Here is a 26,833-nt window from a genome sequence, read left to right as displayed (position 1 = left end):
ACATCAAAAATATTCAGGATACTCTACCTGCATCATATTTGCATTTTCAATTTTAGCTTCCTCCAATTTGGGCTGTAACTCAACAAGCTCCATTTGCATTTCACCAACCTAAAGAGACAGTTTATAATATGATTAAGTGTCCATTGCTATAATTGCTATTGAAACCAAATGCAGAAAATAGAAATTTAAATGTATCCATAAAAGTATAGGAGCAGAAAATCTTAACTTTTTCTTCTAGTTCTTTGCATGACAAACAAAACTATGAAAGTGTGGGCCAGGGCCAAGCACGGTGGCTCACGTCTGTAATCCTAGCACTTTGGGAGGTCGAGGCAGGTGGACTGCCTGAGCTCAGGAGTTTGAGACAAGCCTGGGGAACATGGTGAAATCCCGTCTCTACTAAAAATAAAAATATTTGCCAGGCGTGGCAGCATGTGCCTGTAATCCCAGCTACTTGGGAGTGTGAGACAGGAGAATTGCTTGAACCCGGGAGGTGGAGCTGCAGTGAGCCGAGACTGTGCCATTGCACTCCAGCCTGGGTGACAGAGTGACACTCCATCTAAAGAAAAAAAGTGTGGGCCAGTTTTCTTCACAAACGACCTCAGTAGGAGAATGCAGTCACCATGGAAGAAATGTAGATTGAAAACAAAGCAGCATCTCAGAGTATTCCTGATATACTATGTGCATGACACATCATACAAAGATCAGCCAACCAAACCTCTATTACTTATGTTGAACTAACACTAGTAAGTATTACTAGCACTTGACTCATTAAAAAAACCACAAATCTTATATTTAACCAGCTTTTACAATAAAAAGCGACCTAAACTTATACTCTCTTAAATGGTAAAAAATTAATTAAAAATAAAACATGATATATTTGAGTCTGTGTGGTCTAGGCAACTTATTGAACTTCTGTAAAACTTACTGTACTCATTTGTAAAATGAGGATCATAAAAGTATCTACTTTATAGAGTCGTTATGAAGAATAACTGAAGGAATAGATGTGAAAGACATAACAAAGAGTCTAGCATATCACATATTCTCAGTAAATTGTAGCTTGTATTATTATTTCTTATACTTCTCAGTATATATCACCATTTTGAGCAGCTCATCAAATTTACCTGAGACTCAGCAAAAGCTAATTTGTCAAGCCCGTTCACGTATCGTTGTTTTGCTTCCATGACAGCTTGTCGCTTCTGTGTCAAAAGCTGTCGAAATGAGCCAATGAGTTCAAGATAAGAAGTAGCAGTAACATAGTTATGTCGTCCTAACTCATGCAAGAACCTAAAAGAGAGGCAGATAACATAGCTCACTTTAAGTAACGGATTTCACAAAAAGGTAAATTCAACATACCATTAACAGACATTTAATAAAGATTACATTTTATACAGAAGCTACTGAGTACTGGAACATTTTAAGACTCTAGAATCCTACATATTACCACATTATAATTTCTTGTCTCTAAAATATCAACTAGTGGTGACATGTTTAAAAGGCACAAATCAAGTGAGATCTTATCTTTTAAAAAACCACAAATCAACAAACATGTCTAATAAAAGATGAACTACAACAAGAAAGAATCAGACTATTTCACATGTTTCATAAGCCAGGAGGATCTAACTTGGTAAGAGACCCAAGATATCACGTAAACCAGGTTAAGTACAGTAGGAAAGGGGATAGCAGATAAGATAGCAAATACATGTGAATTAATTTGGAAATGGGCTTCACAAATCCCTTCACTGTCATTTTTAAATTTGCTAATATTAACCTTTCTGAAAGATCCATAATGGAGGTGTGAAAGTGTTTACAGATTGGAACTATCTCTTGTCGTTCAACCTCAGTAAGCTCCAGTGTTTCTAAGAATTTCACAGCTACACGTTCAAGAGCATCTTCAGGCCATGACTAAAAATAAGAAAAGGAAAAACACTTGAAATTAAAGATGAACAGTAGTCTCATTCCAACTCCATAAGTTAACGCATAATAAGTTACATGACTTTCTATGGGAGAATAATTTGGTGTTGAGAAAATTAAAACTTTAATGAAGAAAACAGAATAAGAGGGACTGAGGTCTCTGAAAGACCTAATATTCTTATACATTAAAATGAAAAAAAAGGATAATATAAAGGAAGGATCAATGAAATTTTAGTTATCAAAGATATATTACACTGTCTTCCCAACTCTTCCATTTGGATGTCCAGTAGGCATCCCAAATTTATCATGACAGTGGCAGAAGCTGCTAGTTGCCCACCCAATATCTACTAGCCCCTTCCTTCCTTAGGACTCTAATTTTATTCTAGATAGCAATATACCCAGCTAAAAGACTAAATCTCCTAGACTCCCTTGGAATTCAGAATGGCCAATGACCCATAAGCAGTTGTTGGGTGGGGACTTCAGGGAAGACTTTTTAGAGAGTTACATAGAGCTGGGATATCCTTTTTGGCCTACTTTCATTCTTCTACTTCTTGTTTGGAACATGGTTGTGAACAATGGCACTCCAGCAGCCACCTCAGGTCCTAAGTTACTTTGAGAATGGAAATCACATGCTAAGAATAGTAAAGCAGAAATAACTTGGGATCCTCATGACTTTGTTAAGCTACAAAAGCCCCACTCTGCTTACCTTTAGATTTTTTTTTTCATATGAGAGTTAAAAAACCCAATGTGTTGAGTTTGGGTTTCTGCTACTGGGAGACCATCACAATTTCTACTATAACGTCCAAAGTCGATTTTTAAATTTTCTTCCCTACAAATTTGCTTCCTAGCCAGTCCTCTCCATCTTAGTGAAACGGTTCCTTCCTTGGCTTTCCTGGAATATGCCAAGCATGCTCCTACCTCTAAGTCTTTGGACGTGATTTTCCCTCTGACCGGAACCCTCTTCCCTCAGACCTCCATGTGGTTCATGCTCTCACTTCCTTCACATCCAAGCTCATATACTGACTTATCGGGAAGGCCTTCCCAGAGCACTCTTTATATAACAGCATTCCTTCCCTCATTACTCTGTCTTTTATACTGAGTTTTCTTCTCAGCACTTACCAATACATGGCATATCATTAATCTTTATTTGCTCACTAGAGTATTTTCCAGATTTCCTTTCATTTAGTTTCAATAATATGCATATAATTTTTTTCCTTTGTGGCAGATAATATGCATTTTAAGACCAATTTTTTTTTGGTGTCTAGCCTAAGCACATACTGCCAGTGTATGTATTTTTTATTAATAGATTGTTATATTCATGTGATCCAATTGTACCAATATATATTTTAAATCTAAAAATAGACTTCTAAACTATTAAGATTAGTGAGGTTTTATAAAATTCCAGGTTAAATGTCATATAACTTACACATCATTAAAAAACATTACAGTGGCTTAGACTGGATTAAGAAAATGTGGCATATATACACCACTGAATACTATGCAGCCATAAAAAAGGATGAGTTCATGTTCTTTGTAGGGACATGGATGAAGCTGGAAACCATCATTCTCAGCAAACTATCACAAGGACAAAAAACCAAACACTGCATGTTCTCACTCATAGGTGGGAATTGAACAATGAGAACACTTGGACACAGGGTGGGGAACGTCACACACCAGTGCCTGTCGTGGGGTGGGGGGAGGGGGGAGGGATAGCATTAGGAGATATACCTAATGTAAATGACGAGTTAATGGGTGCAGCACGCCAACATGGCACACGTATACATATGTAACAAACCTGCACGTTGTGCACATGTACCCTAAAACTTAAAGTATAATAAAAAATAAATAAATAAAATAAATTACAACATCCTCTTTCTCTTCCCCCACCTTTCCCACGCACTTCTTCCTGTTTTAGTCTTCCCTTTAGTGTTTGTCACCAGTTCATGTATATTTTATCTTGTGTATATTTACTTCTTTACCTTATTTACTCTCTGTCCCCTCCATTAAAAAGCAGGGCCACAGGAAAAAAAAAAAAACTACAGAGACTTATATTTATGTTCTGGGTGCTTCATTTTTAATCATCCTGCTAATAATCATGCATATTTAATACTATCTGTAGCAGTTAGAATATTTATGACTAAAGAGGCAGAAAACCAGTCTTACTGTATCTTCAAAAATAAGAAGATGCATACTCTTATAGAGTAATACCCAGAAGTAGAGTATTTCCAGGGTTGCTTCATTTAGAAGCTCAACTATATTATCAAGTATTCACGTTCTTTCCGTCTTGTTGTTCCCTTTCTCAGTGCACTTTCTTTCACCCTTCGGCTTGTCCCATTATGGTGACATGATGACTGCTGCAGCTATGGGCATCACATTCTCAAGCAACAAGATTGAGAGATAAAAAAGGCCCTTTTCTTACCAGGTGACTCCTTTTATAGTGAAAATACTTTTTTTCCCCAAAGCTCCCCAGCAGACTTTACCTCAAGACCCATTGGCAAGGAATGGTTCATATATGGGCTCAGGCATAAAACAATCACTAGCAAGAGAAATGAAAGCATACATGTATATATAAATACATATATACGTACATGTGTGTGTGAGTGTGTATATATATACACTTTTTTTTTTTGAAATGGAGTTTCACTCTGTTGCCAGGTTGGAGTGCAGTGGCACAATCTCGGCCCACTGCAACCTCCACCTCCTGGGTTCAAGCAATTCTCCTGCCTCAGCCTCCTGAGTAGCTGGGACTACAGGCATGCGCCACCACACTGAGCTAACATTTGTATTTTTAGTAGAGACGGGGTTTCACCATGTTGGCCAGGATGGTCTCCATCTCTTGACCTTGTGATCCACCCACCTCGGCCTCCCAAAGTGCTGGGATTACAGGCGTGAGCCACCATGCCCGACTGAGAGCACCAATATTGACTTACGGCCGGGCACAATGGCTCGTGCCTATAATCCCAGCACTTTGGGAGGCTGATGTGGGAGACAAGCTTGGGCAACATAGAGAAACCCTGTCTCTATAAAAAACTTTAAAATGAGCTGGGCATGGTGGCATACACCTATAGTCCCAGCTCCTCTGGAGGCTGAGGTGGGAGGATTGCTTGAGCCCAGGAGGCAGAGGTTGCAGTGAGCTGTGATTGCACTGGTGCACTCCAGCCTGGGCGACAGATCCTGTCTCAAAAATATATATATATTGACTTAGATCAACCATGATTCAATCCCTCTGATACATAGCTACATGGAGGGTGATTTCCCAAACAAAACCAGAATGCAGTTGATAATAGGCAAAGAGAATAAAACAAATCAGTACCAGAAAGTAATTTTTTAAAAAAAATTATCCAGGGTCAATGCACAGTCCACATTCTATTGAGCATAAAATAATTAAATAGAAGGTACCATGAGCTACTGTTCTCAAGAGTATGAATACCAAATGGTTTTACACAGGCAGTGACAGCCTGCCTTAGGTGAGGCAGTGACCTTCATCATTTACTTCCAGCATGACTGAAATTGTTGCCCAGTTGGTTTTCCTGTCTCTTGTTTTGCCCTACTCCAATTCACCCACCACACAGCTTCCAACTGTTTTGGTTTTTTTCCTAAATGCAGATTATCTAAAAATATGTTGATGCTACTGTGATATCTCTGGTATAAAACCAAATTCCTGGGAATACCTTGCCAATGTCTTTGTAACCTGGTACCCACCCAAAGCTCCAACTCAACTGCTGCTGCCCTTAAAATGCCAGCCAGCTATACCAAACAATTTTCAGTGGGGAACATGAGCCATCCGCTCCCCACCCTTCTCCTTTTCCAAGTACTGTTCTCTAATAATGGTTCATTTTATGTGTCAACTTGACTGGGCCATGAGGTTCCCAGATATTTGGTCAAACATGATTCTGGGTGTTTCTGTGAGGGTGTTTTTACATGAGTTCAACATTTAAATCATTATAGACTGAGTAAAGCAGAGTGCCCTCCCTAATGTCAGTGGGCTGCATCCAATTGTCCTTGTCCAATTTTGTTCAATCCAATGGAACAAAAATGCTGACCCTCCCCCAAATTCCTCCTGTATGATTGCCTTCAAGCTAAGACATTATTTTTTTTTCCTCCCTTCAGACTTGGACTGAATTGGCTCTTCCTGGCTCCTGAGCCTGCTGGCCTTCAGACTGGAACTACATCACTGGTTTTCCTGGGCTTTCACCTGCCAACTGCAGATCTTGGGACTTTTTAGGCTTCATAATCATATGAGCCAATTCCTCATAATAAATTTCTTTACATACAAATTTCCTATTGATTCCTAATACAATCCCTCTCTATGTAACTAATTCATCTTCATGCCTCAGAAATTCACTGCCTTCGTATGTATACCCTTTGCACATCAACATTATGGCTCTCTTATATAATCATGATTACTGACTGCTTTTTCTGTCTTCCAGTCTAAAGTGTAAGCTCCTTGTGAGGATCATGTAGTCTTATCGGTCTCTGCTGCTGAACATTATGCCTGTCATTACAGTAAGTGATCAAGAAACACTTGCTGAATGTATATTAATAAAGTTTTTCAAATATTTCAGTAAAATTCCAAAAGAGTTAGTTACCTCCCCCTCCAACCAAGAAAAATTACGAACCTGAAACCAGTCAATGGTACAGCAATTGATGAGGGATGGGAACTGTCTCAAGCGATTTCGAAAGGCATCTCCAATGGGGCTAAAGGCCACCACGACATGAAGATTATCCTTGCAGCGATTCACAAAGAAAGCAAACAGAGCTAAGGGACTGAGTTCATCATGTTTATTGCCAGCCTGAGCTACTGGGCGAACACCCTAGGGAATATCAGAAAATAAAAACCTTGTAAATAAAAATAGATAAGCTGGTAATGAGATTGGTGGATATTAGAATATGAAGAAGTTTTATTGCACCCTGTAAATATCTGTAAAATTTTGGTTTTATATCAATAGAATGGCTTTGACATAGTTTGTACTTAGAAAACCTCTTCCAACTCCAAAATTCTATAATTTAAAAACAAGTTATCTGCCAAGAATTTACCTTAAAGATAATCACAAAAGTTCACCAAGATGTATAGAAATATAATTTTACATTGTTTTTAAGAGAAAAAAATGTAAACAGCTGAAGTATCAATCAGTAAGGAACTAGTTATAAATGTAAAACATCCACATATTAGCATTTCATACAACAGTTAAAAATAATAAAGTGGTGTCTCATGCCTGGAATCCTAGCTTCTTGGGAGGCTGAGGTAAGAGCCCAGGAGTTCGAAGCTGCAGTGAGCTATGACTGCAGCACTGCACTCCAGCCTGGGCAACAGAGCAGTGAGACTTCATCTCTAGAAAAACAAAAACAAAAACAAAACACACACACACACACACACACACACACACACACACACACAGTGTATTTTGTGCTACGGGAAGATAAGCAAGATAAAATAACTAAAAAAAAAAAGTTTTGTGACAGTATATAGAATATGATCTTGTTTAAAAAATATAGATGTATATAAAATAGCAAATATAAAACAGAAATAGTGAAGCAATGGAAAAGTTTAGTAGCAAAGTGATGGGAAGAAAAGATGGATAATAGCTAAAGCAGCAGGAAAGCCTAGCAAAGCTTAGGAAATTCCATTCCCCAAAGGTGACTATTCCTTGGATGGGCATATGGAGGATGCATTTCTCCTATAAATCAGGAGAATACCACTAATTCACAGCCTTGGTCACATCTCTGACATATCCCAGATAAAAGCAAAGAACATGGGTTTTTGATGTTGTTGTTGTTTTGTCCTCTTTTATCCTTTCACACTCCATACCATGAACTGGTAATGCACCATTTACTGAGGGCTGTGTAAGTGCCTGACACTACGTAAGTGCTTTATTTTGTTTGATTCTCAAACCTCACAACAACCCCAAGTTAGGAAGAACTCTTATCTGTGCTGCCATTTCATGGACAAGAAAAGCAGAGTACTTGAAAGTGTTGAGTCCATTTCACTCCAGATGTTATGGCTGGAGGCTGGGAATTAAATATCCAGGTGTGAGTGATATATTTTGTGGGTAAAAGTGATTATGGTAATGAGAAAGTGTGACATTACTTTCATCTTAGAAATGAGGGTTAAAGTGGCCGGGCACAGTGGCTCATGCCTGTAATCCCAGCACTTTGGGGGGCCGAGGTGGGTGGATCACGAGGTCAGGAGATCAAAACCATCCTGGCTAACACGGTGAAACCTCGTCTCTACTAAAAATACAAAAATTAGCTGAGTGTGGTGGCGGGTGCCTGTGGTTCCAGCTACTTGGGAGGCTGAGGCAGGAGAATGGTGTGAACCCAGGAGGTGGAGGTTGCAGTGAGCCGAGACCGCGCCACTGCACTCCAGCCTGGGCGACAGAGCAAAACTCTGTCTCAAAAAAAAAAAAAAAAAGAAAAAGAAAAAGAAATGAGGGTTAAAGTATGTGACAGTAGCAGACACGTCACCATTGTATTTTTTGTCAATTAAATCACAAACAAGACTTTCAGATGTATCAAACCCTTAAGAAAGTTTTATTAAAACTTTAAAAAAATTTACTAACCAGTGTAAACCACAAAGACTAATAAAGTAGCATTAAAATCATGTTTTCTTACATCAATGTAACCTTAAGAGATGATTTAAAAATCTTTAATCACTCATAAAACATGCTAAATAACATTAAACAGGTGAAACAAACTGCCATTATTATGAAGATAGGAGTTATAAAAATTATGGCTCATAACTATGGTAGAAGCAATTTAAAATTCACCAAACAATGATGTATTAAACTAATATACTTTAAATTTTTAATTACCCCCAAAGTCACATGTACAAACTATATTTATCCTGAAGAGCAGAGAAACGGTTTCAAGAAATAAAGTTTTTGTGCTAGGAGCAGCACTTCCCCAAAAGCATTTACCTCCATCACCTCTTGTTTCTCATCTGCTGCAAAAATGTTAGGCACTTCTCCTGTATTGAGCACACTGTCGATATCCTCTAGAAAAGCTTCCTCTTTAATCTGAGTGTCTATGATGAGAAAGACGGTCTTCTGGCCCCTCATGCCCACATTCCTTAACAGACCCTTAAAATAAAAATGTACTTGTAAGCAGAATATGGTAGACATCTGTTGGTTTTATTTCCCTCACTTTCCCTTTCTTTTGATAACAACACTTTGATTTTTAGGGCAGTACCTCTCCCCACTTCTACTGGGGCTGTCAGTTGGGGCCTCCACTGCCTCCGTCCCCTGGCTGGGAAATCCAAACTGGTCAGAGTTTCCCCAAACCCCTAGACGTAATCACTGATTCAGAGGAAGGCATATGATTTAAGCAGGGCCCAATCATAGTCTTACTTCAGGGACTGAGATGGACTTGAAACAGAAAGAATCCTGGCTGTTCTCAGATGGAATATATAAAGGCCAGTAACCTAAATTACTTGGCGCTAACTGTTTGCCTCATGGAATGAGCCTGCTGGAGAAGGAAGCCAAATGGAGGAGAGTTGTGTCAGGAGATAGAAAGAGTAATTACTAAGGAAATAATTTGAGACACCAAATTCGGCTACGTCAAAAGCCTATCTACCTGTAGACGCTTCAGTGTAGACAGGCTGGGGTTTTTATGCAACGGTCAACTGCAACCCAAATTCCTAATATAAGATATGGGCTCTTATATTAGGTAGTGTGCTGAAGTTGACTTGTATAGGCTTGTTAGAACAGACTGTTAAAATTTCAGGAACTTGTCAGAAGTTTGTAAAACATAGCCAGGATTTAAAAATTGAATTATATAAACTTACAATTATATAAAAATATAATTATATTTAAAAGGGAGGGAAATACGTAAATCTCATCATCTTCTATTTTATTATGTTACTATTATCTATGATCTGGAAAGTTTTTCAGGTTATTGTATCAATACAGCAAAATACCATGTCATGGTGTTCTATGCATATCTCTTTTCAGTTCTATTTTCAGTGACAGCATGTTGGGAGCTTCAAATCAGCCATGGTGGGAGTTTTTACATCATGGAAATTGGAAAATCTACCATCAGAGGCTCCCTCTCACCCCCAGTCCTGGAAAGCTGGTTGTTAAACATTTGTCAGCACACAAACTGGCTGCAGTTCACAGTGAAAATAGCATTACAACTTCTGCAAGTTATTTTTAAAAATAACCTTCTATATTGTAAAACTATGTATTTTAAATCATTAAATATTAACTAATATTTTCACTCCATAAAATAAATGGTGGATTTTTATATTGTACGCAACTATGTCCTTTTCTCATTAAAGCCATCTTCCAATATGAAGGCTGCTTTGTTCTTAGAAATAATTTTCTGTCATCAAAACTAGAGAGTCTAGTTTTTAAAATAGTATTGTATCAAATCATGTCAGGTTTATAATTATTAATATTATATCAAAATAAATCTTAGGCTGGGTGCAGTGGCTCACCCCTATAATCTGAGCACTTTGAGAGGGTGAGGTAGGAGGATTACTTGAGCCCAGGAGTTTGAGAGCAGCCTGGACAACATAATGAGAGCCCATCTCTAAAAAAAAAAAAAGTTAGCCAGGCATGGTGGTACATATGTCTGTAGTCCCACAGGCAGCTACTAGGGAGGGTGAGGTGGGAGGATTGCTTGAGCCTGGGAGGTTGAGGCTGCAGTGAGCTATGATCATGCCACCGTATTCCAGCTGGGGTGACAGAGTGAGACACCTCACTCTGTCTTATTTTAAATAAAAAAATTAAAAATTTTAATTTAGGCTGAGCACGGTGGCTCAGGCCTGTAATCCCAGCAGTTTGGGAGGCAGAGGAGGCGGATCACCTGAGGCTGGGAGTTCGAGACCAGCCTGACCAACATGGAGAAACCCTATCTCTATGAAAAATACAAAATAACCTGGGCATGGTGGCACATGCCTGTAATCCCAGCTACTTGGGAGGCTGAGGCAGGAGAATCGCTTGAACCCAGGAGGCAGAGGTTGCAATGAGCCAGGATTGCGCCATTGCCCTTTAGCCTAGGCAACAAGAGCAAGACTGCATCTCAAAAAAAAAGAGAACCATAAAAATTTTAATTTAAAATAAAATTTACAGTACAATATAAACAAACATATTTAACTTATTGTCATGAGCATTATTGTAATTTTTTTTTGTTTTTTGAGACAGAGTCTTGCTCTGTTGACTGGGCTGGAGTACAGTGGCATGATCTTGGCTCACTGCAACTTCTGCCTCCCAGGTTCTAGCGATTCTCCTGCCTCAGCCTCCCAAGTATCTGAGATTACAGGTGCATTCCACTACAAGTGATTCTCCTGCCTCAGGTTCCTGAGTAGCTGTGATTACAGGTCTATTCTACCACACTTGACTAATTTTTGTATTTTTAGTAGAGACAGAGTTCCATCATGTTGGCCAGGCTGGTCTCAGACCTCTGACGTCAGGTGATCCAAGACCAACCTGGCCAACATGGTGAAATCTTGTCTCTAGTAAAAATACAGGAAAAAAAAAATTAGCCAGGGATGGTGACAGGCACCTATAATTCCAGCTACTAGGGAGGTTGAGGCAGTAGAATCACTTGAACTCAGCAGGTGGAGGTTGCAGTGAGTGGAGATCGTGCCACTGCACTCCAGCCTGGGTGACATAGTGAGACTCCATCTCAAAAAAAATAGATACTAATTATATGTCAGGAATATTATGAAAATCCTTACATACATTATATAATTTAACCACGATAATCTTTGAAATAGGTGGTATTATCCAAATTTTACAAATAAAAAAATCTAGAAAGTGACCATCAGCAAGATAATGGGCTAGGAAGCTCTAGACCCTTGTTCTCCCCTGAAGACATGTATTAGCAATATACAGAACACAATTACCTTTGTGAGAACTAGTTAAGTGGCTGCAGCACCCAGAAAAGAGCATGAACAAGAGAAGGGACTGTTCCCCAAAGGGTAAGACAGTATCTCATATTTTTCTCACTCTAGCCCCTCCCCCAACTGGGCATAGTGTGGGGAGATCTAGAGAATACCATCCAAATCATGGCTCCTTCCTCAGGACAGAAGAAATGTAGCTGAACTTGAGCCCAGAATATTGGCTTGTGTGGGGGCTGTTTCACCTGCCTTCAGGTGCTAACAGGAACAATGGCCAATTTTGGACACCAGGTTGGAGGCCACTGAAACATAGGTGAGTTCCCTGGTGGGTTAGAGCAGCAGAAGCTGCAGTTCTACAGGCAGGCACCAGGGAGAGCAAGAGATCAACAGCAGAGGAATACAACGGAATCAGCAACTGAAAGCTCCTGAGAAGAAACAGGAAATTAAGACAGTCAAAAGCACTCATACATGCAACAATAAAAGCACGCATACAACCTCAAAGAACACACATCCCCAGAAAATGTCCAAAAGGTCCCAGAACCTCTAGCTAGGTTGATTGGTGAAGATCTTCCCTGTATGAGGCTAGTCATAATGATTGGGAGGGGTGGCAGTATTTCAAATGGTCAGCTCTCAAAAAGATCACAAGGGATGCAAAGAACTAAGGAAATGTGACCCAATCAAAGAAACAAAATAAAGCTCCACAAACCAACCATAAGGAAATGCAGATCTATGAACTGACTAGCAAAAAATTTAAAATAACTACCTTAAAGATGCTCAATGAGCTGAAAGGAACCCAGAGCTAAATCAGGAAAACAATGCATGAACAAAATGAGAATTAACAAAGATATAGAAACTATAAAATATAAATAGAAATTCTGGACCTGAAACATAAAACTGAACTAAAAAATTATCTAGAAGGGTTCAACATTAGACTTGATTGGGCAGAATCAAGAGTCAACCAACTTGAAAACAAGTCGTTGGAAATCACTGGGTTAATGGAGCAAAAACAAAACAAAAACAATAAAGAAAGGTGGAGCAAGCCTAAGGGATTTATGGTACACCATCAGGTGGACCAATATATGCATTATGGAAATCCCAGAATAAGAAAGAGAGGAAGAGAGGACAGAGAGCTTTTTCAAGAAACAATGGCTGAAAATTTCTCAAATCTGAGGAAAGAAGTGGATATAAAAATTCCATTTTATGGAATATCAATGAATTCCAACTAGGATGAAGTCAAAGAAATCCACATTAAGAAACAATATAATCAAATTGTCAAAAGTCAGATACAAAGAGAAAATCCTGAAAGCAGCCAGAGAAAAGCAACTTGTCATCTACAAGGGAACTACCTTAAGATTAGCAGTGAATTTCTCAGCAGAAATTTTACAGACCAGAAGGAAGTAAGGTGACATATTCTAATTGCAGAAAGATAAAAACCTGTCAACCAAGGACAATTTATCTGGTAGAGCTGCCCTACAAAAATGAAGGTGAAATTAAAACCTTTCAAGATGAACAAACACTGAGGGAGTCCTTACTATTATATCTGCCCAACAAGATATGCTAAAGAGAGTCCTTCAAGTTGAAACAAAAGAACCTAGAAAGTAACATGAAGCCATACAAAAGTATAAAGTTCTCCAGTCAAAGAAAACATGTGGACAAATAGAGAATCCTGTATTATTGTAATTTTGGTGCATAAATCTACTTTTAATTCTAAAAAACAAAAACGTGCCTTATAAATGTATGTTAATTAGTACATAATATATAAAGATACAATTTGTGACATCCAGAACAAAAAATGGGGGAGGGGTGGAGCTATAAAGGAGTAACATTTTTGTATGCAACTGAAGTTAGGTTGTTAGCAGTTTAAAATAATTTGCTATAACTTTAGGTTGTTTTATGTAATAATAATGGTAACTACAAAGAAAATGTAGAATATAAACAAAAGGAAATGAGAAGGGAATAAAGAATGCCCCTACAAATAAAAATCATCACAACATAAAAGGTGGCAATAAAAGAAGAAATGAGGAAAAAAAGAAGCTACAAGACACACAGAAAACAAATATCAAAATGGCAATAATAAATCCTTCCCTATCAGTAATTACATTAAATTTAATGGATTAAATTCCTCAATCAAAAGACATAGAGTGGCCAAATGGATTAAAAAAAGATCCATTAATATGCTGCCTACAAGAGATTCATTTTAGATCCAAGGAAATATGTAGGCTAAAGAATGGAAAAAGATATACCAACCAAATGGTAACTAAAAGAAAGCAGGGATAGCTACACTAATATCAGACAAAAATAGACTTTAAGTCAAAAACAACCACAAGAAAGGATATTACATAATGATAAAAGGGTCAATTTACCAGGAAGATATAACAATTACAGTTGACCATTGAACAACACAGGTTTGAACTATGTGAGTCCACTTATATGTAGATTTTCCTCTGCTTCTGCCACCCCTGAGATAACAAGACCAACCCACTCCCCTTCTTCCTCTTCATCCTTAGCCTACCCAACATGAAGATCATGAGAATGAAGACCTTTGTGATGATCCACTTCCACTTAATGAATAGTCAATATATGTTTCTTCCTTAGGATTTTTTAAGTAACATTTTCTTTTATCTGGCTTACTTTATTATAAGAATACAGTTTAATACATATAACATACAAAATACATGTTAATCAAATGCTTATGTTATCAGTAAGGCTTCTGGTCAACACTAGGCTACTAGTAGTTATGTTTTGGGGGAGTCAAAAGTTATATGTGGGCTAAGCACAGTGGCTCAAGCCTGTATTCCCAGCACTCTGGGAGGCCAAGGCAGGAGGACTGCTTGAGCTCAGGGGTTCAAGACCAGACTGGCCAAATGGCGAAACCCCATCTCTACAAAAAATACAAAAATTACCTAAGCGTAGTAGTGTGCACCTGCAATCCCAGCTACTCAGGAGGCTGAGGCATGAGAATCGCTTGATCTCGGGAGGTGGAGGTTGCAGTGAGCTGATATCGTGCCACTGCACTCCAGCCTGGGGCAAAGCGAGACTCTATCTCAAAAAAAAATTATATGTGAATTTTCATCTGTGTTGGGGGTTGGTGTTGTTTAAGGGTCAACTGTATAAATATTTATGCACCAAACCACAGATATCCTAAATATATGAAGCAAACTTTGACAGAATTGAAAGAAGAATTGTACAGCAACACAATACAGTAGTCCCCCCTTATCCACAGGGGATACATTCCAAGACCCCCAGTGGATGCCTGAAACAACAGATAGTACTGAATCCTACATATGCTATTTTTTTCATACATACCTATGATTAGTTTAATTTATAAATTAATGGCAAGACATTAACAACAAATAATAAAGAGAACAATTATAACAATATACTGTAATAAAAGTTATGTGAATGTGGTCCTTTTCACTCTCAAAATATCTTATTGTACTGTACTTACCTATTTTTGGACCACAGTTGACTGTGGGTAACTATAACTGCAATAAGAAAAGCCACAAGTAAGGGGGGACTACCATAATAGTAAGAGACTTGAATACCCCACTTTCAATAATGGATAGAACACCTGACAGAAGATCAGTAAGGAAATAGAGGACTTGAACATTGTAGACTGACTGGATCTAACAGATATTTACCAAACACTCCATCCAGCAACAGCAAAACATATATTATTCTCAAGTGCACATGAAACATTCTCTAGGATAGACCACATTAGGCCACAAAACAAGGCTTAACAAATTTTAAAAGATTGAAATCATAGAAAGTATCTTTCCTGATCACAATGGAACAAAACTAGAAATCAATACCAGAAGGAAAAATTTAAAAATTCACAATATATGAAAATTAAACTGTTAATTTAATTGTTAAACAACCAGTAAGTCAAAGAAGAAATCACAAGGGAAATTAGAAAATATCTTGAGAAAATGAAAACAAAAACAAACAAACCAAAACTTGAGGGATGCAGCAAAAGTAGTGCTAAGAGGGAAGTTTGTAGTTGTAAACACATACATTTAAAAAGAAGAGGCCAGACGTGGTGGCTGACATCTGTAATCCTAGCACTTTGGGAGGTTGAGGCACGTGGATTGCCTGAGCTCAGGAATTTGAGACCAGCCTGGGCAACATGGCGAAACCCATCTCTACTAAAATACAAAAAAAAAAAAAAAATTATCCGGGCATGGCAGCGTGCACCTGTAATCCCAGGTACTTGGGAGGCTGAGACGGGAGAATTGCTTGAACCTGGGAGGCGAAGGTTGCAGTGAGCCGAGGTTGCACCACTGCACTCCAGTCTGGGTGACAGAGCGAGACTCCATCTCAAAAAAAAAAAAAAAAAAGAAGAAGAAGAAGAAGTATGCACTCCACTATCCTGTTGGTTACTGGGACAGCAACAAAGCTCTAAAGAAACTATTAAGATTACTACTAAGACAACATTAATGCCATCATCATCATCATCAGGTTCATGTTTAAATCTGCTAGAAACCATTTATTTATCTGAAATAAGTCCTCTCTGAACTGGAATAAATATATAGTCAGTGGCATAAGCCAGGTACAGAAAGATAAACATCACATGTTCTCACTTACATGTAGGAGCCAAAAAAGTTGACCTCATGGAGGTAGAGAGTAGAAAGACAGTTATCAGAAGCTAGAAAGGAGAGGCAGACAGGGCAGGATAAAGAGAAGCAGGTCAATGGGTACGAACATGCAGTTAGAAGAAGTTCCAGTGTTCAATAGTACAATAGCGCAACTATATTGAACAATGTATTGCATATTTCAAGATAGAAGGTTTGCAATGTTCCCAACACAAAAAGATCGATGTTCTACATGATAGATATCCTAAATGTGCTGACTCCATAGTTGTTCATTTTATGCATGTATCAAAATATCAATGTACCTCATAAATATGTACAAATATTATACATCAATTTTCTTTTAAAGCAGCAGCCATGGTAATAGTGTAGTGGATAAGACTTGAGTTAGAAAGCCTTGCTCTGTTGTGTGTCACATGTCACTCAGCTTCGGTGAAACACAGAGACAACCCACCTGCTGCATTGCATTGATGTAGCTATAGAATGAGATCATGTAGATAAAAGCAGTAAAAGCCAGGTAAAGCACTCAGGACAGAAATCAGCACACGCAGTAGATGCTCTATGGACAGTATTATCATGATCATCATCACTGGAGTTCAGTATACAGCTACACAGGCTGGTTCTCTCTTTACAAGCAAAAGAATGTACTGTTTTCATTTTAGATACCAGGCTTCTTCCTAATTTTACCTTCATATCCTCTCTCCATTCATTCATACCATAGCTCTTAGAAATTTCTGGTTGGAAAATATGCATTTTTGCCATGGATGTAGCCAGACGAGTTAAAGACTGGCGACCACTTCCTCCAAGACCGACAAGCAAAGCATTTCCACCAGACTGCTTTAGAACTCGACATATTCTTGATAAATGCTCCAAAACATACCTATCACAAAAGAAAAATTTTATTAATGCATTACAATATAAATGTAACTGTACATTTACATGTAACTGTTGTTTTACTTTCCTAGAAGAATGTGACTTTGCTGTCCCATATGTTACTATTCCGATTTTAAAGAGTTTACTATCAAAAAGTGTGATTTTTCAAAAGCAGTTACAACTGGATCATTTGATGTAGGGGAAAACTAATTAAAAGTTCAAATTCAGGAAATTTGATATACAAGTTATACAAATAAAATGAAACATTAACTGCTAATACTGGCAGTATATTATCACTTTTATTAAATATGTTTCTTCAGTCTCTTAAGATTTCTATGTGAGAAAAGATCATTACCCATAAAATAACAAATTCAGAAAAGGCACTTAGCTTCACTGGTAATTAGGTTAATTAAAATTAAGATGATAATGAGATACCATTTCACTTTCCTTAGACAAGAAAAACTACAATATCTGTCAATCCTAAGCATCAGCAAAGGTGAAGAACAATGGAAGCTCTCAAAGATAATAATCATTTTAAAAGATGTTTTGGCAAAATTTAGTAAAGTTGAAGATGCTTATATACTATGACATGATAATTCCACTTACAGGAAAATAGCCTAGAGAAATTCTCACACATGTACCCAAGGAGACACGAATGTGAATTTTCAAAGCCTTTTTTGTAATAGCAAAAACTAGAAGTCACCTAAAATTTGTCTCAGAAGAATGACTGCCTTGTGGTACAATTATATAACAGAATGCAATCTAGTGATAAATATTCATTTTTCTGTGACTCTCACAATATGGAATAAACCAACTAGCAGAAGATTATATCCAGTATTATACCATTATATGCAATTTTAAAATATGCAAAATAAGACCACATACATACTTAGGAATACACACATGTATAGTAAAATTCTAAGAAACACAAGTTTCGGCTGGGCGTGGTGGCTCACATCTGTAATCCCGGCACTTTGGGAGGCCAAGGCGGGTAGATCACTTGAGGTCAGGAATTCGAGACCACCCTGGCCAGCATGGTGATACCCCATCTCTACTAAAAATACAAAAAAAATTAGCCGGGCATGCTGGCGCATGCCTGTAGTCCCAGCTACCTGGGAGGCTGAGGCAGGAGAATGGCTTGAACCCGGGAGGCGGAGGTTGCAGTGAGCTGAGATCATGCCATTGCACTCCAACCTGGGCAACAGAGCAAGACTCAGTCTCAAAAAAAAGAGAAAAAGAAACACAAGTTTCTTTTCACTGCTACTCGTATGACACAGGATGCAGTGAGAGATGGTGGCTATAACAGGGAACTTCAAATAAATTACTAATATTTTATGTCTTATGTTGGATAATGGGTACAAAGTCATTCACTGTATTTTTCTTTACACCTTTTGGTACATTTTAAACATTTCATAATAACATTTTACAGATAGCAATTTCAAGCATCAACACCATATATAGGTACCTAAAAATGACAAGATTCATTCTTGTTTTGTGTGTTTGATTATACTCATTTAAGCACTGGTCCACAACATCACTAAAATGATGAATATTTGGAATTTCAATATAAACTCTATCATCTCCTTCAAGGTCAGGATTCATATAATCACCAAACATGAGATTTCTTAAGTCTTCTTCAGTTACCTATAGAAAGGAAATCAACAAATTATAAAACTTAAAACATTTAAAAACAAATTTAAGAAAATGTACAAAATTTTTGTTTCATCCATGTTATAAAGTAATTAATTTTTTAAACATTAGGGTAGTAAATAATGCACTTATAAAATTAATACCTGAAATTATATCCTTAGGATATAAAAAGAAAAGTAAGATTTATATGTTTTGTTGTTGTTAGGCTAGAGAAGTCATTCTGGGTGACTCCCATTTGTTGAGTAGTTACTAAGTGATGGTCATCATGTTAAGCACTTTATATCTGTTATATCATTTATTCCCTATCACATAAGGTGTTATTCTTTAAATAACTTCTATGTTGCATACTTTCTTACGAAGATAAATCTTCTCAAAACAAACACCTATTTACAAGGAATGCTAAAAGAATATGTTCATTAAGAAATGATTTTTTAAAATATAAATTATAACTATTCATATATTGTACTGCTTTAACTCAATACATTCTTAATCACCATACTCACTGGTGTATTTTGTTTCCTCAAATGTGAAAAGATACTGTCAAATGATTCTTTAAAATGGTCCTTTATAACAGTTTTAGTTAACTGGAATAGCCATCTTCGATCATCATCACTAATGAGGCGATCGTAAAACACTCGGAGAACCTCATGCACAAACAGACGGATCATAGTGTGTTTGCTCGCCATGGCGTCTCTTTCAATGAGTAAACAGCCCCGGATGACACGTGAAAAATCACGCAAGTTGAAAGTATAATGGGATTTTGTGGGAGTGGGTAAAAGATTTTCCACGGATTTTTTATATATCTGAATATGAGAAAAGCAACAAAGCAAAAATAAAATGCTTATAATCAGCAAAGTCATGTAACCAATGGAATGTTATACAAAATATTTTATTTACTCTATCAGATTATATGGGCTTTGGCTGGGCACAGTGGCTCACATCTATAATCACAGCACTTTTGGAGGCTGAGGTGGGCAGATCACCTGAGGTCAGGAGTTCGAGACAAGCCTGGCCAACATGGCAAAACCCTGTCTCTACTAAAAATACAAAAATTAGCCAGGTGTCATGGCGCATGCCCGTAATCCCAGCTACTCAGGAGGCTGAGGCAGGCGAATGGCTTGAACCCGGGAGGTGGAGGCAGACATTGCAGAGAGCCGAGATCATGCCATTGCACTCCAGCCTGGGCAACAAAGTGAGACTGTCTTTAAAAAAAAAAAAAAAAAAAAAAGAAAAAAAGAAAGATTATACTGGCTTGGAAAATGGCATAGTACTAAGCCTAGCATGGCATATGTGTTTATTTTGGCTTATTGCACTCAACCAGGCATTATAAAGTTGAGGGAACTTAATATCCGATTCCATCCAAGCCCATCCAAGTAGAAACTTGTCTCTACTTTTATTTCCCAGTTGTTACGGTTATGGCATTTAAAGGTGAATAATCTGAGGTTAAATAGTGAAAAACAAAATCTTTCAGAGAAAGGGAAATCAGATAACTCGTGCTGAATCATTCCAAATGAAGAGGAAGATGAACTAATTTTCTTGTTACTACAGTCAACTTCAAAACAAGTCAATTTGTTCTCTCTCTTCCCTTCTATCTCTTATTCCCTCACCCCCCCTTCTTCCTTATATCTAAATTGGCTATAAGGAAATGAAGTATATTTTTACTATGTACTGAATTCACCAACTGAAGTTGAATGTTCTCTTAAAGGAAGGTGAATTAAGCCTTTTATAATATAGTCAAAAAAGGAAAACCAAAATTTTTTTTTTTTTTTTTTTTGAGATGGAGTCTCGTTCTGTCGCCAGGCTGGAGCGCAGTGGTGAGGTTTTGGCTCACTGCAGCCTCCACCTCCCTCATTTCAAATCCTGTGATCTTCCTATTCTCTGGTCTTCTAAAGTTTCTCTGACACCAAAGACCAAAGCAGACAGCTAAGTGGGGAACAACATTAAAAAAATAAAATAAGGGCCAAATGAGGGAAATATGTACTACTAAAACATTTACACTGCATTACTGACTGACCTCCATAGTCCCATTGACTATCTGGTTCCCAATTACAAAGTACTCTGGAGGAAATTCACGAGTTCTAAGGTAGAATGCTACAATAGATGAGAAGATTCGGACCATAGTTTCATCACTAAAAGAATTAATACTGCAGATGCTGAAATGTCGAATACAACGGGGAGTAACTGGATTTCTTCCACCACCTGGAGGGCCCATTGCAGCAATCAGCTCTATGTCCACCAGCGTGATTTTACTTGTGTCCTTAAGGTCGTACCTTAGAAAGTGCACACAAAAAATTTAGATTATCTGTTATAAAGACAGTAAGATGGGATGAAATATACATCTCCCAAGAAATTTAATCAGATTTTAGCTTCTCTAAAAGGAGTAACTTCAGATAACACTTTGAGTAGGAGAGAAATTTTTTCTTAAAGCAGAATTTGGTTTCTCCCCTCAGTGACTGATTCTGTTACCCAGATTTTGGGTATCTGGAATGACCCTTCCTCTTACTTTTCCCTCTATTTCCTCCTACTCTTCCTTACAGTTTGACTCTCCATTTCTCCTTTCTTATTCCAAATCTAGAAGCAAGGATGAGTGATCAATCCTATTTGTAGCTGTTTATAGATAAGGTGACCATATATCTCATTTTACCTAGGACAATTCTGGCTTGTGCTTGTTGTACTTAAGTAATTATTAATAACACTCCCCTTTTACTCCAGAAATGTCACAGTTTGAACACTAAGTTACATACTCAAACTGCTTATAGCAATGTCCTGATTTTCTTTTTCTCGTCTCAAACTGTATCTTCAGAGTGGATAAGGATGTCTAAATAGGATCTATACATTTTGTTATAGAAAGGGACTCATTAGGGAAAAATGAAATTTCAAAGTAGTTTTAATCAGAAAGAAGTATGAAATGAGAATTTAGTTGGAACCACTCAGAGTAAAAGGTTGCTATTGTCAATAAGCCATCAAGTCTTTAATACTGAAGCTATTGCACACACACAGACATACAGACATACACATACAGAGGCTGGGGGAGGAGTCTATCTAGCCAGTCCTTAGGCTAAAAGCATGCTAGAAAATATGAAAATATGGTTTTTGGTAACAACCCCAATAATCAATAGAAGACCAGCTAAGTAAATTACGGTGACATCCACATAATATTAAAGCCAATAAAATGAATGAGTAGACAAATATGCACTGATATGGCTATTTGAGATAAATATATAAGTGTAAAATAGTTTACAAAACATTACATGTACTATGAGCCTATTTTTAAACATAAAAATAGACTTATGTAGAAAAAAGTCACTGAGGAATAGTGATTGTCTCCTGATAATCACTAACTCAGGAGAGTGACTATCTTCTGAGATAATCGCAGTGATTATCTCAACAATGGTTATCTCCTGAAACAGAATTCCTAGGGCCTATAGTAATAACAAAAATGCATCTGTAAAATATGACTTAGCTTTGAAATTTGTCTACCCTTGTCTTGAGATAAAAATCATGGCATACTGAGGAATAGAAAAGTACATTTAAGAGGAGGAAAGGAAGAATTATTAATCCTAATTAAAAGGTGCTATATCTTACATGTGAGAAACCAACCATATCGCCATAAATTGGCATGGGGAGAATGGAAGGGTTATCTACCAGACTGCTGTCAAATACAAGCCATCTCAAAGATATGGTAGGTAGTTCCAAGCAGCTACAGAAAATATACAGTTAAAAACATGGTAGAAAAATAGGGTGCTGATTATGGTTACTTAGGTTGGATACTACCCACAAATTCTTGACTTGGGGGAATGGTACTTTGAAGGATGTAACCTGTAAATTATTTTCAATAATTGAAACTAATAGTTGAAAAGTGCAGGCATACCCCATTTTATTTTACTTCATTTCATTAAGCGTTGCAGATACAGATACTGTGTTTTTTTTTTTTTTTTTGAGACGGAGTCTCGCTCTGTCACCCAGGCTGGAGTGCAGTGGCGCAATCTCGGCTCACTGCAAGCTCCGCCTCCCGGGTTCACGCCATTCTCCTGCCTCAGCCTCTCCGAGTAGCTGGGACTACAGGCGCCCGCCACCACGCCCGGTTAATTTTTTTTGTATTTTTAGTAAAGACGTGGTTTCACCGTGGTCTCGATCTCCTGACCTCGTGATCCGCCCGCCTCGGCCTCCCAAAGTGCTGGGATTACAAGCATGAGCCACCGTGCCTGGCCTAATACTGTGTTTTTTTATAATCTGAAAAAGGTTTTTAGAAACCTGTGTTGAGCAGGTCTATAGGCACCATTTTTCCAACAGCATTTGCTTACTTCTGGTCTCTGTGTCACATTTTGGTAATTCTTGCAATATTTCAAACTTTTCCATTATTTTTATATCTGGTATGGTGATCTATGATCTTTGATGTTACTATTGTAATTGTTTTGGAGCACCATGAATTGACCTACATAAAAAGAAAACCTTAACTGATAAATACTGTGCGTGTTCTGACTGTTCCACTGACTGGCTGTTCCCCATCTCTCTCCCTCTTCTCAGACCTTCCTATTCCTTGAGATACAACAATATGGAAGTTAGACCAATTAATAATCCTCCAGGCCAGGCGTGGTGGCTCATACCTGTAATCCCAGCCCTTTAGGAGGCCAAGGCGGTGGATCACTTGAGGTCAGGAGTTCAAGACCAGCCTGGCCAACATGGCAAAACTGTCTCTACTAAAAATACGAAAATTAGCCGGGTGTGGTGGTGTGTACCTGTAATCCCAGCTACTTGGGAGGCTAGGGCATAAGAATCACTTGAACCTGGGAGGCGGAGGTTGCAGTGAGCCAAGATCACGCCACTACACTCCAGCCTGAGCGACAGAGCAAGATTTTGTCTCAAATAAAGGCAAAAAAAAAAAAGCCAAAAACCTCTCAGTAAACTAGGAATAAAGGTAACTTCCTCAACTTGGTAAGGAATATCTACAAAAACCCTAGAGCTAACATCATACCTAATGGTGAGACTCTCCAAGCTTTCCCACTAAGATCAGGAACAAGATAAGAATGTCCCCTCTCACGACTTCTTTTCAACATCATACTGAGGGCTAGCGATAAGACAAAAAAAAAAAAAGGTATACAGACTGGGAAGAAAAAAATGAAACTGTCCTCGTTTGCAGATAACATGGTGATCTATAAAGAAAATCTGAAAGAACTACAAAAAACTCCTGGAACCAATAAGCAATTATAGCAAGCTTGTAAACAGTTACCATGTAAAAGTCAATCACCTTTTTATATACCAGCAATAAACAAGTGGAATTTGAAATTAAAAGTACAACATCTGGGCCAGGCACAGTGGCTCATGCCTGTAATCCCAGCATTTTGGGAGGCCGAGGAAGGTGGATCACTTGAGGTCAGGAGTTCGAGACCAGCCTAGCCAACATGGTGAAAACCTGTCTCTACTAAAAATACAAAAATTAGTTGGGCATGGTGGCACATGCCTGTAATCCCAGCTACTTGGGAGGCTGAGGCAGGAGAATCTCTTGAACCCAGAGGCAGAGGTTGTAGTGAGCCAAGATCATGCCACTGCACTCCAGCCCGGGTGACAGAGCGAGACACTGTCTCAAAAAAAAAAAAAATAAAAAGAAAAGAAAAGAAAAGTACAACACCATTTACATTAGCACCCACCCCCAATGAAACACTTAGGGATATATCTAACAAAATACATAGAAGATCTATATGAGGAAAACTGTAAAACCCTGATGAACTAAATTGAAGTACTAAATAAAGAGAGGTATTCCATGTTCACGGATAGGAAAACAATATTATGAAGATGACAGTCTTTCCAAACTTGACTTGTAGATTCAATGCAATCCCAATCTAAATCACAGCAAGTTATTTTTTGGATATTGAGAAACTGATTCTAAAGTTGATATGGAGAGGCCAAAGGCCCAGATTAGTCAACACTATTGAAAGAGAAGAACGAAGTCAGAGGACTGACACTACCCAACTTTAAGGCTTACTATAGAACTACAGTAGTCAAGACAATGTGATACCAGCAGAACAGACAAAATAGGTCAATGGAACAGAACAGAGAGCCCAGAAATAGACCCAATAAATATAGTCAACTGATCTTTGACAAAGGAGAAAAGACAATATTATGGAGCAAAGATAGTCTTTTCAAGGAATGTTTCTGGGCACAGTGGCTCATACCTATAATCCCAGCTACCTAGGAGGCTGAGGCAGTTGGATTGCTTGAAGCTAGAATTTTGAGAACAGCCTTGACAACATAGCAAGACCCCTGTCTTTTAGCAAAAGACAAATATTGTTAAACAACTGGACATACACATGCAAAAAACTGACCTATACACAATTTTACACCCTTCACAACAATTAACTAAAAATGGATCACAGGCCTAAATATTAAATGCAATACTATAAAACTCCTAGGAGATAGCAAAGGAGTAAACCTAGTTGAACTTGGGTATGGCAATGACTTTTTCAGACACAACACCAATGGATTGGTTGAGAAACTGGACTTCATTAAAATTAACAACTTCTGCCCTGCCAAAGACAATGTCAAGAGAATGAAAAGACAGGCCTGACTTGGAGAAAATAATTGCAAATGACACATCTGATAAAGGACTATTATCCAAAATATACAAAGAACTCTTAAAACTAAATGATAAGAAAGCAAACAACCCAATTTAAAAATGGCCAAAGACCCTGACAGACACCTCACCAAGTAAGATACACAGAGCGCAAATAAACATATTAAAAGATGCTTCTTACCATATGTCATCAGGGAAATGCAAATTAAAACAATGAAATACCACCACACACTCATTAGAATGGCCAAAATCTAGAACACTGACAATACCAAATGCCAGAGAAGACGTGGAGCAACACTAAAACACTAACTCTCATTCATTCCTGATGGGAATGCAAAATGGTATGGTTATTTTGGAAGATAGTTTGGTGGTTTCTTACAAAACTACATGTATTCTTATCATATTGTTCAGCAATTATGTTCCTTGGTATTTACTCAAAGAAGTTGACAACTTATATACATGTAAAACCTATGCACAAATGTTTATAGCAACTTTATTCATAATTGTTGAAAACTTGGAAGCAACCAAGATGTCCTTCAGTAGGTTAATGGATTAGTTAATTGTGGTTAACCAGACAACTGAATGTTACTCAGTGCTAAAAAGAAATGAGCTATCAAGCCATGAGAAGATATGAATGAAACTAAAATGCATATTACTAAATGAAAGAAGCTAAACTGAAAAGGCTATATACTGTATTATTCCAACTATATGACATTCTGAAAATGGCTAAACTATAGAGAGAGTAAGAGATTAATGGATCTCTTACAAAGGGGCTGAAGTTGGGGGAGGAATGAAAAGAGAACACAGAGGATCTTTACAGCAGTGAAAATACTCCATATGATATTATAATGATGGATACACATCATATACATTTCTCCAAACCCATAGCATGTAGAACACATAAAGCAAACCCTAAAGTAAACTATGGACTTTGCGTGACTATGATATACCAATGTAGGCTTATCAATTGTAACAAATGTGCCAATTTGGTGGGGATGTTGAGATTGAGGAGGCTATGCATGTGTGGGGGCAAGGAGTATACAGGAAATCTCTGTACCTTCCTCTTAAAATAGTCTTTTCAAAAGATATTAGAGAGCCTTCATGTATAGGAAAATCTGAGCAACCATTCTTTTCCTTAAATATCTTGAAAAATGTATTATTTTACTTTAAAAACCTAAAATAAAAACTGAGGTATAACTTTGGCATAACTTATTGAATTAAATAGTTACCAATGTCCACAGTCAAAAAATTGTCGTAATAATTCAATAGGTGGTTGAGCTCCATACTTCTCCAATGCAGGCATATTCATATCATCTATAAAAATTATACACTTCTTTCCCATAGGTGGTCCAAAGACTCCTTTGCGTCTTTTATCCAATCTAGCCATGATAATGTTCT

At 37.7% G+C, this 26,833-nt stretch overlaps 1 protein-coding gene across 1 annotated transcript in view; it reads right to left on the bottom strand.

The window, feature by feature from the left end:
• DNAH12 (dynein axonemal heavy chain 12) overlaps positions 1 to 26,833 on the bottom strand; it is a 258,401-nt gene that overhangs the window by 80,536 nt on the left and 151,032 nt on the right. The window contains exons 40-49 of the mRNA XM_058439110.1: positions 26,665 to 26,831; positions 20,879 to 21,134; positions 19,368 to 19,667; positions 18,680 to 18,858; positions 17,029 to 17,221; positions 8,829 to 8,990; positions 6,531 to 6,725; positions 1,769 to 1,902; positions 1,122 to 1,284; positions 28 to 108 (exon numbers count right to left, since the gene is read on the bottom strand). Coding sequence (XP_058295093.1) covers positions 28 to 108; positions 1,122 to 1,284; positions 1,769 to 1,902; positions 6,531 to 6,725; positions 8,829 to 8,990; positions 17,029 to 17,221; positions 18,680 to 18,858; positions 19,368 to 19,667; positions 20,879 to 21,134; positions 26,665 to 26,831 — 1,830 coding nt within the window. The remainder of the gene's footprint in view (positions 1 to 27; positions 109 to 1,121; positions 1,285 to 1,768; positions 1,903 to 6,530; positions 6,726 to 8,828; positions 8,991 to 17,028; positions 17,222 to 18,679; positions 18,859 to 19,367; positions 19,668 to 20,878; positions 21,135 to 26,664; positions 26,832 to 26,833) is intronic.

This window comes from Hylobates moloch, unplaced genomic scaffold, assembly GCF_009828535.3.
Source record: "Hylobates moloch isolate HMO894 unplaced genomic scaffold, HMol_V3 SCAFFOLD_5, whole genome shotgun sequence".
NCBI classification, from domain to species: domain Eukaryota; kingdom Metazoa; phylum Chordata; class Mammalia; order Primates; family Hylobatidae; genus Hylobates; species Hylobates moloch.
The sequence above is the reverse complement of the archived record's forward strand: the minus strand, read 5'-3'. Positions and strand labels throughout refer to the sequence as shown.